Source organism: Chanos chanos, chromosome 7 (assembly GCF_902362185.1).
Source record: "Chanos chanos chromosome 7, fChaCha1.1, whole genome shotgun sequence".
NCBI classification, from domain to species: domain Eukaryota; kingdom Metazoa; phylum Chordata; class Actinopteri; order Gonorynchiformes; family Chanidae; genus Chanos; species Chanos chanos.
This window is the reverse complement of record NC_044501.1, coordinates 11,427,791-11,442,173: the sequence shown is the minus strand read 5'-3', so window position 1 is coordinate 11,442,173 and position 14,383 is coordinate 11,427,791. Positions and strand designations below refer to the sequence as shown.

Sequence of the window (14,383 nt, the reverse complement as noted above, 5' to 3'; positions counted from 1 at the left end):
GGCAACCCATCCTTTTTTTTTTTTTTTTTTAAAAAAAGCCCCTTTCCCCCTTTCTCTCTCTCTGTCTCTGTCTCTCTCTCTCTCTGCTCAGTATATCTCCTCTCTGTTTCCCAGGAAGACTGTTATGAAACGCTTTGCTGTGCATCATAGTTTCAATGTGACGTCTTATCTGGGTCATGTTGTAATGATTGTTCTAAACTGCGGCTTTGGGCCTAAAAGTGAAAAACCACAAAAAGAAGGGTTTGATTGAGTTGTTGAGTCTGTCTGACAGGATTTTGTGGCTAAGTGAAAGATTGTGTGTGTGTGTGTGTGTCTGTGTGTGTGAAGGAAAGAGAAAGGAAGCTGTTCAGCTTTTGTTTGTGCTGGCAGTGATGGTGCAGACAGCAGTGTTTGCGCATTCTATCGTACGTTTGGGAGTTTTCGTTCATATTTTCTGTTTCTCTCTCTCTCTCTCTCTCTCTCTCTCTTTCTCTCTCCTCTCACAGACGGCTTTGATCATGCCTGCCTTTGAAGCCACTCTAAAAAAAAGAAAAAAGAAAAAAAGAAAAAAAAAAAAGAGAAAGCAGAAGTCATTGCAAGTTCACGGCTCAACTCGATGCAATGCAACTGCTGGCAAACTGCAAATCTGCATAACCGGAATATTTTTGCATAGTTTATTCAGGAAAACATGTATCTGCGCCGTCTTCAGAATCGAACACATTATGTTTGTCATTTTGTCATTTCTCTTTGGCACTCACCAGCAGTGTATCTTTGATCTTCTAACACTGGTCAGATGGGCTGATTACCTTAATGCTATCTTCATTTTTTTCTCTTCTTCTCTGGCATAAGTTCTTTGCTTCCTCACAAAGCACAACGTTTGAAATTCGCTGAGAGAATTTTCTCTCTCTCGAGATTGTCAGTTATGACTTACTTTGACAGAGCGTCGCTGAATCCACGTGACGCTAGCAGCCTGCTACGTCTCTAGGGATAGATTATATTTGGTTGCACTTTACTAATCTAATGTTTCTCTAATCTAGCTTCAGAGGGGCAGAATTTACGCTAACCCAGCAGTTACATAGGCTACAGCATGTCCCAGAGGATTGCTGGTTTGCTTAGCAGGAACAGCAAACTAAATGTTAGCATCATTGTTCAGTGTCCCACAGCCATAGTCTCTCTGGGGAGAATCTAATAATTCCACCAGCTATGCCGTGAAAACTTTGGCACAGTTACTAATCAGATTTTCAAACTTACGATACATCCTGCAACCTATTTTCTCCCAAAGACGGCATGATACAATGCTGTTTCCTGCTGCTAACCATCAAATCTGATATCTGAGCTGCCACAAAGCACTCAAAGCTCTAATAGAATTCTCTGTCAAGCTCATAGTACAAGCACACGGAGAAATTGGGCTTTCAAGTGAGTAAGTGGCTTTCTTTTTTTATCAAGATGTGAGGCACGTAATGATAGTAGTCTCTAACAAACGGGTTTTTAAAACACAAGAGAAGTAGGCTATTTTTTTTTTTTTAACATGTCACTGATTTCAGATCGTTTACACAAAGCAACAATGAGAGAACCGTCTCCACAATTCAGCTGGATCCTCACTGCTTTGTATAAACATTGTGCTTCTCCAAGACACTCGCAATTATATAACTCAAGTTCTCCATTTATAGATTCATCTCAATTACGATCATCTTCACTCAGCTGAGTCGAGATTGCGGAGACGATTATCTCGTTTCGAGTATTCTCCAGCGTTGATTCCACTGCTCGATGACTCAAACAGCCCGGGCGAGTGGATTCACCTGCCCGTGCTACGCCTGGAGGAAACAGGTGTCTGGTAAGCTGAGAGATTACTTTGTTAAAGAGCTGCTCTTGCTCTGGCATTCTCAGTCAGAGACTATATCAGCAGCTTGCTGGCGGTCTGACAGCTTCACTGGGCCCGGAGGCTAGACCAGACGAGAAAGGAGAACATTGTGGTGGTGGTGGTGGTGGCGGTGGAAGAGACAGCCTGGAGTTGAGGACTGTGCAGAGCTGAGCTGTACTTGAGTTAGTGTTTATGCGGTGCAGCGGGCCTCGTGATGGATGGGACTACGGCACTCACTGCACCACAGGTAGGAGAGACTGTATATACAGTACTGCAGTGGAGAAAGAGCCAAGCAAGCTAGTCAAAGGTGCCTCAAACAAAAGAAATGAGGGTCAGCAAGGACAGAACGGTTGGCTCGAGTATGATGACATCGGTTAAAAAACTGAGGGTTTGCTGTTTAGAAGGGAGAGGGAACATTAAAGTATATAGAACGTGCAGATGTGTTGGCGACAGAATGTAATCACAGGTACAATCTATCAAAATCCTAAGTCAATTTGTTTTAAATACAACATGTGTAAACAGATACCTTGTTTTTTTTTTTGTTTTTTTTTATCCGAGAGATGCCCTGAACCGCCTCTGGCGCGGTCCAAAAAAAACGAATACCTACAGTTCGATTTGCCAGCACATTTTCTATTCATGAATAAAAATGTCACTCAGTGGAAGAATCACAAAGCACAAGAGCATCAGTAAATATGAACCTCAGGCTGGTCATATTTTTTAACCTGACGGCGCACAAAGGCAAATCAATCTGGGCGGTCATCTCCTTTGAAACTTTTGGAAACTTTCCCATGTCCCCTCAATCAACGTCAACCTCCCTCAGTGTATCACAATTTCATACCGCGTCCCTAAACGCTGTTGTTTAGATTTATACATCAGATCGCGGTGATCAATGACGGCTCGGTCGGGCTGGGAGATAATGAATGGAAGAGCTATGGACGGCTCAGGGCCTGTCGTTCGTCATGCGGCGAAACCTGACATTATGACATTATGGATATTAACATGACGTCGGACCAAGGAGGAGAAAACAGGGCACGCCAGACTCCCCTGTCAAACATACTGATGAATTTACGTCTTGTGCAAAGCTTCTGCCATTTAAAACGGGACGGTCTAACATTTAATGGAAGCGGGTTAGCTGTCTTACTCCCTGTCAGCTGTGCAGGTGCCAGAAGAAAGACACGTGTTTATGAATCTACTGAAAAGCTCATTTCGGTCCATATGCTTTAATTCAGCTTGCCAAAAATTGCAAATCCAGTGAGGGGAGAAAAAAAAAACAAAACAATAACCTACCTGAGGCTGTGAGCATTCTGTTTAAAGATAATTATTTTTCCTCTCACTGTAACCTAATAGCTGTAGTGCCTCACTCTTATTCAATTTCAAACAAATACACAGAGAAAATTTCTTTCTTTCTTTTTTTTTTTTTTTATAAAATGATGCCCTTGATCCAAGTTAGCCCATTTGATTTATTCCCTAATGCTACACAAAAATCGGTTTAGTATTTAACATGCATTTTGAAAGGGCATGTTGACAAACAGCCAAAGAGCCGCAAAAGCTGAGAATAGGTCAAACAGGGACCGTAACATGGAATCCATAAGAAACAACACAGAGGGGAAAATGGATAGAACTGGCCTAAAGATTATACACAGCAAAGACTGAATTTAGCCGAAAATTCCAATTTAGGATTACACTAGAATATTCAAAAGAGAGTTAAGTTGAGCTCAAGTTTAAAAGAAAAGTTTAAAAGAGATTTGCACAAACTATTTGAGAGGCTTACTCAAGTCCTTGAGTGTTTGAACTGATGAGCTAGCTGGGAGTGCACAGCTGTGGCTAATCAGCCCCCATTGAAAATGGGTAGCTCCGCCTCCTGGTTTCCCACAACTTCTAGAATTGTCTTTTCAAAGATTCCCACACAAAAAAAAAAAAATTTTAAAAATGAAACAAAGTGATGGCCACAAGACCGTGACTCCTGGCGATTTGTCACGTACCCTTTCGACACCCCTAATTAACTCTGATGACGTTTTTAAATTTATGACGTATTCTACGTTACATTTCTACGAGTCTCAAACATTATTTCCCGCTATTGTGGAAGGCGAGGAGAACTGAAATACCAAATCCGATATCCGTGGTGAGGTAGGGGAGAAAAAGAAAAGTGCTAATGTTTGAGTCTTGCCTCCTGGGCCTGACTTCTAAGTTCTAACTTTCTTCATTTTCAGCTCTCCAGAGTAACACACTGTCCCCAAGCCCACATCCCCTGTTTGTACAGACTGCGCTTTTTTTTTTTTTCTTTTTCTTCTTTTTTTTTTTCTTCCAAGCTTGAAAAAGAGAGAAACAGCAGTAATGCCTTCAATCTGAGAGCAGGCGTTTGAGGTTCCAGACAAATGATGACTCAGCAGAAAAGCCCCGTCCCTACCCCTGCCGGGCTGTATCGCACTCGAGCACAGTCTGTGCCACAGAACTGTGGAAGTCAACAAACTCCAACATGGAGGACGAAAAGAAGAGGGAAAAAAAAAAAAGAGAAGATGAACGTTGACTGAAAACTTTCTTCACCGAGTGAAGCCGTTACAGTTACCTTAGCAATTACAGTGATGGCGTCTGAGTACTGAGCACTGAGTTTCAAGGTCTAGTCTCTTTCGTTACAAACAAATCAAAATGTTCCCTATGACTTGTCGATGTGTGTGGATGCCCATCAAAAAAGTAAAAACGGTGAAGGGTAGAGAGGGAGGGAGGGAGAGGAGCAGAGAGAGAAGAGGAGGACGAGAGGAGGAAGAGGAAAAAAGCAACAAAGGCCTAAATCAAAGCATGCCACAAATGACTGTTAATTTTGCTCTAAACATTGTGTTTTTACTATCCCAGAGGACGCTTGAGAAGAAAGCTTTGATGCCGGGGGGGAAAAAACTACAGCACAAAACAAAACAACCAAAAAGCAGAATAGAGTTTTAGAAATGAGTTCAGTGCTGAATGGAAAATGTCTTTATTTTGCAAACAGGACACGGAGAACTTGGGTCACTCTAGCCAGCCTATGACTGGGTAGGATAGCTTAATTTAGCAAACGGTTTAATTAAAAGACCTTAACACAGACAAATGGGCAGAAAACAGACAATCTGAGCTAAATTAGCTGTGAATCTAACAAATGGCTGCAATTAGAGAGGTAGCCTGCATGCTGTGCTGCAGAAATGGGGCAAGATACTGCTGAAACTGGAACATGACGTGGGTTTAAATACCCTTTAAGACCCTCTCCATATACAAGTATCTGGAAGAATGCATATAAGCTGGAGAGCTTGTTGCAAACATGTTTGTTCTGTGATAAGAGAGATGGAAAATCTGAAGTAGATAAAATGTCTAACACGCTGTAGAACATCACAGCGGTCAGTGGTATGGTTGTAAAGCTGACAGTGATATGAGTGTTGGTCGAACAATGATTTGAAAAAAAAAAAAAAACATTACCAACTGTTGTTACACTTCAAGAACAAATAACTAGGAGAAGGTATGCGCACTGAGCAGAAACATCTACTCTCTCCATACATCATATGTTACATATAATTGACTTTCAGATCAGTGAACAATTATGTTCAGAGGTTAATCTGTCTAAGTAATTTACCTCTAGTCCTATGGAGTGACTATACTCTCTACCTTTGAAAATAGGAGGAGAACATAACTTGGCAACCCCAAGCTAGACAAAATTGACAAAAATGATGAGATGAAAACCAAAAAGCAGCGTGGGTAGCACAGACTGCCAAAAAAAAAAAAGAAAAAAAAGAAAGAAAGAAAAAAACAAAGAGAAAAAAATATGCTGCTTGAGTCTCCTAGCTTTGTTTTTTGTTTTTTTTTTTTCTTTCTCTGATAGCTATGAAGCAGACACCCCAAAACGAGTGGGTTTGACTGCATAAATGTAATATAGATAAGACAATATTTACCATCTTTGCTTGTTTCAGTCAGAGCTGATAAAAGATTATTATACAGCTAGTGCAAGGCAGCTGTGAAAGCTGCTTTTCAGGGATATGTAAACAAAAGGCTTTGTGTCATCTAAGGCTGTATATTTTATAACAGTCAGAAGGATTAACTGCAACCATGATTTTTGTAATCCATATCAAAGAATATAAATCCAAAAGCTTGTTATTTTTTTGATGTACACATAAAGTTTGCTGTTGATCTCAGCCAGGAGGTTATCACATGTAAATGAATATTAAATGAGGAGGGGATATTTATATACATATTATCAGCTGGAAATGGCAAAAAGTTTTAAAGAACTAAACTCGAGAGCAATTTAAAAGATAGTGGTTATTGTTGTTCTTGAATATGTCTTGGGTGGTAGCTACCAAAAACAAGCTTTGCCAAAAAAGCCACGCAGGGTTATAAGTATAAAAAAATTAAGTCATAAATAAATAAACAAACAAACAAACAAACAAACACTATAGGGAACCCCCCACCCCCACCCCCCCCCCCAGCAACAACAACAACAACAACATAAAAACCCACCTTATACTGTGCACTTGTAATTTCTTGCACACTTAAAGCAATACTTTGCCATTGATGTACAAAAAAGAAAATCCCTGAGTGGCCGTAAGAGAGTTTTCACGAAGCCTAAACTCCTCCCTTAACAACAGCACCGTGGAGCAGTGAAGTGCTTTAACCCTAGCCGCTCACCAGGCAGAGAGACACCACTCTGCAGCCGCGTGTGTGCAGGGCCGTGCTGAGAGACAGTCTCAGATGGGAGGGCTAGCTGTTTAAGCATTCACTTTGCAGCCGCCTCTCCCGATGCTCGGGCCCCGACGACAGCTTTGACAGGCGCGGGTGTGGTTGCGGCCCTAATCTGACGAGCGATCCGCTTTGCCGATAGCATCCGGGAGGGGGTGGGGGTGGGGGTGGGGGGGTTTGTAGGAAAGAAAAAAGGGGGGGGGATGGGAGAGGGAGCCGAGCCGGAGGACGCGATTTTCTCTTCGCCCTCCGAGAGAGAACAAAAAACAGGGACCTGACCCTGTCTTCTGCCCAATGAGCTCTTCATAGCCCTCCGGTAACAAATCAGCGTGTTCCTACCAGTCTCCCATCAGAGAAAAGTACCCCTACGTCCCTGCCCGCTAAGGAGAGAGTGATGGGATAAAGAGACAGAGAGAGAGCGAGAGAAATAGAGAAATAGCGATTCTCTTTCTTATGAGATCAAAACTGAGTCTGTTTTAGATCTCAGAGATTATGAAAATGAGGGGCTCATAATGATGTACTTTACTTCCTACTCTGCCAGTGTCATCTCCTATTCTGTTACATGTACAGAGAGACTGCCTACAGACTCTTCCAGGCTTAAGAATGCCACAGCAACTGATATCTTAATAGCTACTGTCCTTATCTGTACAGGGAATTTGGATATAGGACTGCATAACTCTCTGGTCTCCTTTGATGTGTTGTCAACGCAACCGAAACTGAAAACCAAGGCTAATGGGACCTTGCTCTCTCTCTCTCTCTCTCTCTCTCTCTCTCTCTCTCTCTCTCTCTCCGAAAACTAGACAGAAAGCAGGAAAGAAGGAACGAGGGGGGGAAAAAAAAGGAAAAGAAATGACAGGATCGTACTCACCCAGACAGAGGCCGTCGCTTTCCTCATGTCCGACGCTGCAAACGCAGCGGCCGAGCGGGACCAACCAATCGCCGTCGGCACCACAGTACAGTTTGGGCGTGTCCCGTTCCTCCGCGTTCTCCACGCAGGCCCCCCTCACCTCTACCAGGGAGGACGAGTCCACGCGAGGCACCGTGTCGGGGAAAGCCGCAAGGTTCCTGAGGGTCGACGGGCATTTCTTGTAGTAGACGCGTACAGACACCAGAGCAATGCAGGCTCCCACGTCCTGGAAGGCCAAGTAGAAACCTTTCCTCTCAATGGGGCCCACCTCCCGAACTTCTGTGTTGAGCCTCAGGACCCGATCTCCCAAGTCCGTTTGGGTGAAGCTCTCGTCTGCGGCGATGGTATCGATCTTGGCGTAGTCGGCCGGATGAAAACGGGCTGCCGGACCGCGAGGTTCGTCGGTCTCCTGGTAGAGCAAGTTGAAGGTTTCCTTGCAGGTGCCTGACACCCAAGGGATGCTGTTGCAGTCGCGCAGGGTGAAGCGCAACTCCACGTAGATCTTCTGCGCAGCTTGGCGGGGGATCCAGTTGGAACGGAGCCAGTTGTTCTGGTTGGGCTCCATCACGTGACACACTTGAAAGGTGTGGATTGGTCGATTCTGCTCATCCATTTCAGTGATGGCGTCCCACTACGGATAATTGAATATAGAGAGAGCAAGACTGAGTTTCTGGATTTATAGAAAGCCTGAGATTTCTCCATAGAGAGCTCTGCCAGGGGTCACTTTAAATACAGTGAAGATAATTGCAATACCAGTGAGCAGTAAATGACACATTACAAAAATAATAACCATGTATATCAGTTGTCAGATCAGACAATTATGAGATTAATCTTTTAATAGAACTCGAGTTGAACGTATCAGTGATGTCTCTTAAATTCTGTGGACTTTTTAAGCTTAAAACTGTAAGCCATTGCTCTACAACAAAAAATAAATTATCTGGTAAATTGGTATTTTCCTCAATTTGTCAGATGGTTCGAGAGTTCCATCTACAGTTCGTATGTATCGAGCGTGCACGCACACACGCACACACACACACACATACATATATATATGTGTGTGTGTGTGTGTGTGTGTGTGCATGTATGTATATATATACACACACACACAGCTCCCTATATAGTCACAGCTCTTCCCACAAATAAACAATTGGTAAACCACCTGCAATCCACATACCTACATACTGTATGACTCTTACCCTAGCTTTCATAACTCTTACATCATACATGCCACGTATTTTAGAGGCTCTGATCTGATTCAATCTGAACTTGCTTGAGCTAACTGTGAAGCTGGGATCACAGAGAGGAGTCAAACAGACTAATAGATTTACAAAAGTCATTGGCTCTAGCAAAAAAAAAAAAGATTGAGAAATCCTGCTAACGTCAAGTCCTATCCCTGAAAGTGATGCTACTGCTGCTGCTGTCGCTTCTGCTGCTGCTTCTTCATCTGCTAGCGCTTTGGCTGCTCTCTTGTCTTTCAGTTGTAATTAATTAACACAGACACACTTCATTAACGAGAGAGGGTTTTGGTCATGCACTTGGGTTATTGCATTGATAAGCCCGACCCCGTTAATAGGCACTTTATCAAATTCCTGCTGCATCTGTACTGCCGGGGCTCCCATGACTTACTGTCGTACAGACAGAGAGATGGGAGTGTGTGTGAGAGAGAGGGGTGGATCGATGTCAGATTTTAACAACGCTACATTTGAATCTGAAAGGAGAAACTTGTTCCACCGTGGACTTGTCACGATGTAGCCTAATATCTAAAACGGACGGCGACCCTAATCTGACTGCTGAATACATTTCGGCCGGCAGGGCCGCTGTGGAAGCGCATATGTGCGTTTGCATGTGTGAATGTGGGTCTGTAGATATGTGTGTGTGTGTGTGTGTGTGCACGCGTTCTGTAGGCTTGTCAGACACTTAAGATAGCGCGGGATTACGTTATCTCTTCGACTTTTGCGATCCCTGAAAGCCTCTGTCACATCACACACGCACACCCCCCACCCCTCTTTGTTGATGAAATGCAGAGCAGAGAAAAGAGCTGGAGAGACGAAGGCTGCAGTGGAGGCTGGGCTTTAAATTTAACTCCGCGGAAAAGGAAACGGACCTTTTCACCGGGCCTTGGCAGGCAAGATATATCAGGCAACGGCTTAAGACGGGACACCCACTGATAAAAGTGGCCGAGATGGACGATCTCTAAATCACTCACTAGGTACTACGGTATGTTGGCAATGGGCCATCTAATGGGAAACAGAGGACACGCTGGTCCCGATGACTGACCCAGTACAGAAGGCGTGTATCTCTGGCACCATGAAAATGCATTGGGCGATTTTCAATGAGAGACACCGCGATCTCTTTGATGCCTGACATTTATTCTTTGAAAAGTTTGATTAACACACACCCCCCCCCCCACACACACACACACACACCCACACACACATACACGCATGCACACAAACCCTCTTTCATCAACCACTGTAGTAAACAGTCATGTCATCTCTCTCTTTTTCTCTGTCTCTTACACACACACACACACACACACACATCTGTCACGTCCTCTGTGATCTGCATTGTGTTTTCTTGCACTTGACCACTCCATCTCGCTTTATGGCAAGACTCTGCATTTGACCTCAATTGATGTAAGTGAGTTGTTAAATAGGCGTTTATGATGGTGAATAGAGCGTCAATATATTCACTCAATACATTCTCACCATTCATTATCACTATGGATTGCTGTTTTGCTGGGCAGACTGACGGATTGATCAGTGAATTTGATCCGCCCCCTCCCTTTCATGCTGAAGCTGGTAAAGCCGCTACTGTGAACACTGTAATAGAATTTACTTAATCCAAATAAAGGTAAGCTATCTAGGGAGGAGGGTCTATCTATTGTAAATTGGCCTAAGGCAAATGGAAATACAATTAAAGCTGAGTGTGAATTTAATTATCATTTAATTATTAAACACACATTAACCTTGGGTAATGGAAGTGCTTCACCAGGGACATTCTGACATTACCTTTGACTGAGTAATTGATTCATTGAGTTTCAGTTTTTAACAGCGGCTATAAAACTCATAGACATAAATCATAAACTACTGTACAGAATGAGAATGATGGATCTGCAGTCTCTTAGTTTTCATACAGCTGAGCAGTTTCAGCAAAAAAAAAAAAAAAAAACATTCACACCCAGTCAAATATCACAATTGAAAACACTGCCGTATTTCTACGAGAGGAACTTAGTACGACGAATGTGAAATTAATAGAGAAAATACTTTCAAAACAATACCGTTAAGAAATAATTTGGAAACAGTTCCTCCTCCACTATCCTGCCTTCTAACTCAATATGGCTCAACTTTTCAGGAGAACAAGATGACTATAATATTTTTTCATTCCCCCCCCAATACAAATTCTCCTACATGATTAGTTTTCAAACTCTGACTTCTCAATATAATACAGATTCCCTAATAAGATATCTCAAGGTGTTCCTGAGCATTATTCTAATAATGCCGCCAAAATTATAAATGGATGTGAAAAATGTGTAATTCCACTGTGGGTATAAAGCCAAGCATTAATTCTCATTCTTCCCCCCGTAGGTCATCTCTCCTCAAATCTTCTCTTTGTCTTATTCTTCTTTCATTACGACAGGCAATTTTACACCCCGCACTCAGATATCATCTCCAGTCTCAGAGATGACTTTATTCATCCTTTTCACACACACAAAAAAGAAAACGAAAAAGAAGAAGAAGAAGAAGAAGAAGAAGAAGAAGAAGAAGGAGTAAAAAAATTAAACATTCTTCCTTCGGAAAAAGACAGAATGGCATCCGCTGCCGAACAAAAAAAAAAAGACGGTAGAGAGATGGGAATAATAAGACAACAACACATCTGAGGTCTCGTTGAGACGACGCATGAAAAGGAAGGAGAAAAATGAGTTGGAGGCTCCTCTGTGTGCTTATGCAAGGGCATTGTGCTCGCAAGATAAAAAAAAAAACATCTTTTTTAGCGAGCACAAAACCTGCTTGAAGGACTCAGCAAATTGCAAAAAAAAAAAAAAAAAAGATCTTAGTTGACCTTTAGTGTCAGGGGTCTTCCACCCCTTTTCTGTTGGTAAAACAGTACCCTTGAGCAAGACCATTCAAGCTCTGAGTGTTTTAGTCAAGATACAGAAGCTCAGACAAAAACACCACCTCAGGAGAAAGAGAGAGAGAGAGAGAGAAAGAGGGAGAGGGAGAGAGAGAGAGAGACAGAGAGATACAGAGAAAAGCTGGCACAGAGGAGGAACATGCTGACAATGTATTTTCACCGTGACTAATCAAGGTTTCTCTTGGTCAGGGACTTCAATGCAATTTTGGTTCATTTACAACGTGAAACATCGGAACGATGCTTTGCTTTGCCAGATTTTACACCGAGAGTAGTTTTCTAAAATGTATGTGTATAATACCTTTCCCACCTTACATTTGTCCTTACGTTTGCGTTGCCGATGCTGAATTTGTAAAGTTGGACGGAAATTTTTATTTTCACGAGAAAGAAAAAAAAAAAAAAACAAGATTCAAGGGGGTGATTGTTCATGCAAATGAGAAGTAACACCCATTTGTCAACTCGCCTTACATCGGGAGTGATATATTGTATCCATGCCAGGTTTCGTGTTTTGGCTCTGGAGTTGAACAAGTTGAGAAAACAAGTTTGCTCTCTCTGCCATGAAAGTAGATGTAGGTCACTGCGTTATAACCCAGAGACTGCGTGATGAATGTTCAGAGTGTGACTCAAATAGTGTTCGAGCAAAGGAAAAACAAACAAACAAACAAACAAACAAACAAACAAACAAACACGTAAATAAAGAAGGCGGATGCTGCTCTTTGGGGAGGGTGGGCGCAGTGGGAACTGTAAAGGTGGTGTGGAAGGTGTTCCTGTAACGAGAGAGGAATATTTAGATGTGGCTGAAGTGAACAGGATAGAGGGGGGGGGGGGTTTGAAGCTGACATTTTATTTTGTCCCCCACCCCTCCACCCCCACACCCCCTTCTAAAAAAATCTCCCTCACTTTGAAGGAAGAATTACCCAAAATGAACAGAGTCATTAAATCCTAATGCAAAAAAAACCCCCACACACACGCATTCAGATTTTACCTCAGATGATGGTATTTGAATCCTCAGTGTTTATTTGCGTCTATGGTGTAAATGAGTCATGACAGGCGGATAGGACTGTATTTAAAATTAGCGTTATGCTAACACAGTCACAGAGAGGGGATCAACAACCATTTCAAAAAAAGGGACCGGGGTGGGGGGGGGTGGGGGGGTAGGTAACTGAAAGACGTCATAAACCATAAAGCTGAGAACATGATGGTCTGTCATCTCGACGTTAATGGCCTGAGAAGGCACCAGAGTGTGTTCTCAGAGCCTACATATCCACGTACTGACGAAAACGAAAAAAAAAAAAAGAGTTTGAATCCTGACAACTGACAAGGCCAACAGGTCTACTTTTAAGAGTAGCTGAGAAGAGAAGCGAGAAAGATTCAAGATTTTGATAAGGCTCCGAGGCGGGTTTTTTTTTTTTTTTTTTTTGCGCCAGCTCATCACTTTGACTGATGGATTCACATCCAGCTTTGAAAAATACAACATATTATAAAATCAATTCTGGAGCGTCATAGAGTATCGGTCAAACTTACAACAGGGTCCACTGGGGGTACACCTGGACTCCAACAAGTAGGAGGCAGACATTTCTCACAGAGTTACACTGGAGTACCGCGAATCTGTGACTCATAGTGTACGGACCTGACTGTGTCATATGTGGAAACTTCGTACGCACAGATGATTTGTACACCATTAGACGCTAGCCATGCTCAGAGATACTTATGGACATGTGCTGATGTCTGTTTGACAAATAGAGGAGCTTTCGTTGTTTTCTGTATATTACACAACAAACACACATACAGAGAGAGAGAGAGAGAGAAAGAGAGGAAGAGAGAGAAAGAGAGATAGTGTTCTTGAGCTCTCTTTTCTTTGCAAATTACCACTGGATCTGTATAAGTTGATAGAGTGATTTATAAAAACACAGTATTACGCCCTGCTGTAAAGTGCATCTTTGACACAGTACAATATAAAGTGGTGAAAATAGAGCAGATACACAGACAGAATGGATCCAAATACAAACTGAAGACACAAAGAAAGAAACATATAAGAAAGTCCTACAAAAGCTGTCTATAAAAAAATCAATAAACCAAACAAGTATATAGCCCACCACAGTCCTCTAAATTACTCTGACATTACCCACTCTCCTTCTCTCACTCCCCCCCGCCACACACACACTCAGTCCCTCACCACACTGTCTTACCCCCCCCACACACACACACACACTCAGTCCCACACCACACTGTCTTACCCCCCCAAACACTGTCTTACCCCCCTCACACACACACACCACACTGTCTTACCCCCCCACACACACACACACTCAGTCCCACACCACACTGTCTTACCCCCCCCACACACACACTCAGTCCCTCACCACACTGTCTTACCCCCCCCACACACACACACACTCAGTCCCACACCACACTGTCTTACCCCCCCCCACACACTCAGTCTCACACCACACTGTCTTACCCCCCCACACACACACACACTCAGTCCCACACCACACTGTCTTACCCCCCCCACACACACACTCAGTCCCTCACCACACTGTCTTACCCCCCCCACACACACACACATACTCAGTCCCACACCACACTGTCTTACCCCCCCCCACACACACACTCAGTCGCACACCACACTATCTTACCCCCCCACACACACACACACTCAGTCCCTCACCACACTGTCTTACCCCCCCCACACACACACACACACTCAGTCCCACACCACACTGTCTTACCCCCCCCCCCACACACACACTCAGTCGCACACCACACTGTCTTACCCCCCCACACACACACACACACACTCAGTCGCACAC

The 14,383-nt window shown here is 43.2% G+C and overlaps 1 protein-coding gene across 1 annotated transcript in view; it reads right to left on the bottom strand.

Moving 5' to 3' along the window:
• Window positions 1-14,383, bottom strand: part of epha6 (eph receptor A6) — a 67,369-nt gene that overhangs the window by 40,161 nt on the left and 12,825 nt on the right. Inside the window, exon 3 of the mRNA XM_030780885.1 lies at window positions 7,401-8,070. Within this exon, the coding sequence (XP_030636745.1) occupies window positions 7,401-8,070 (670 nt within the window). The remainder of the gene's footprint in view (window positions 1-7,400; window positions 8,071-14,383) is intronic.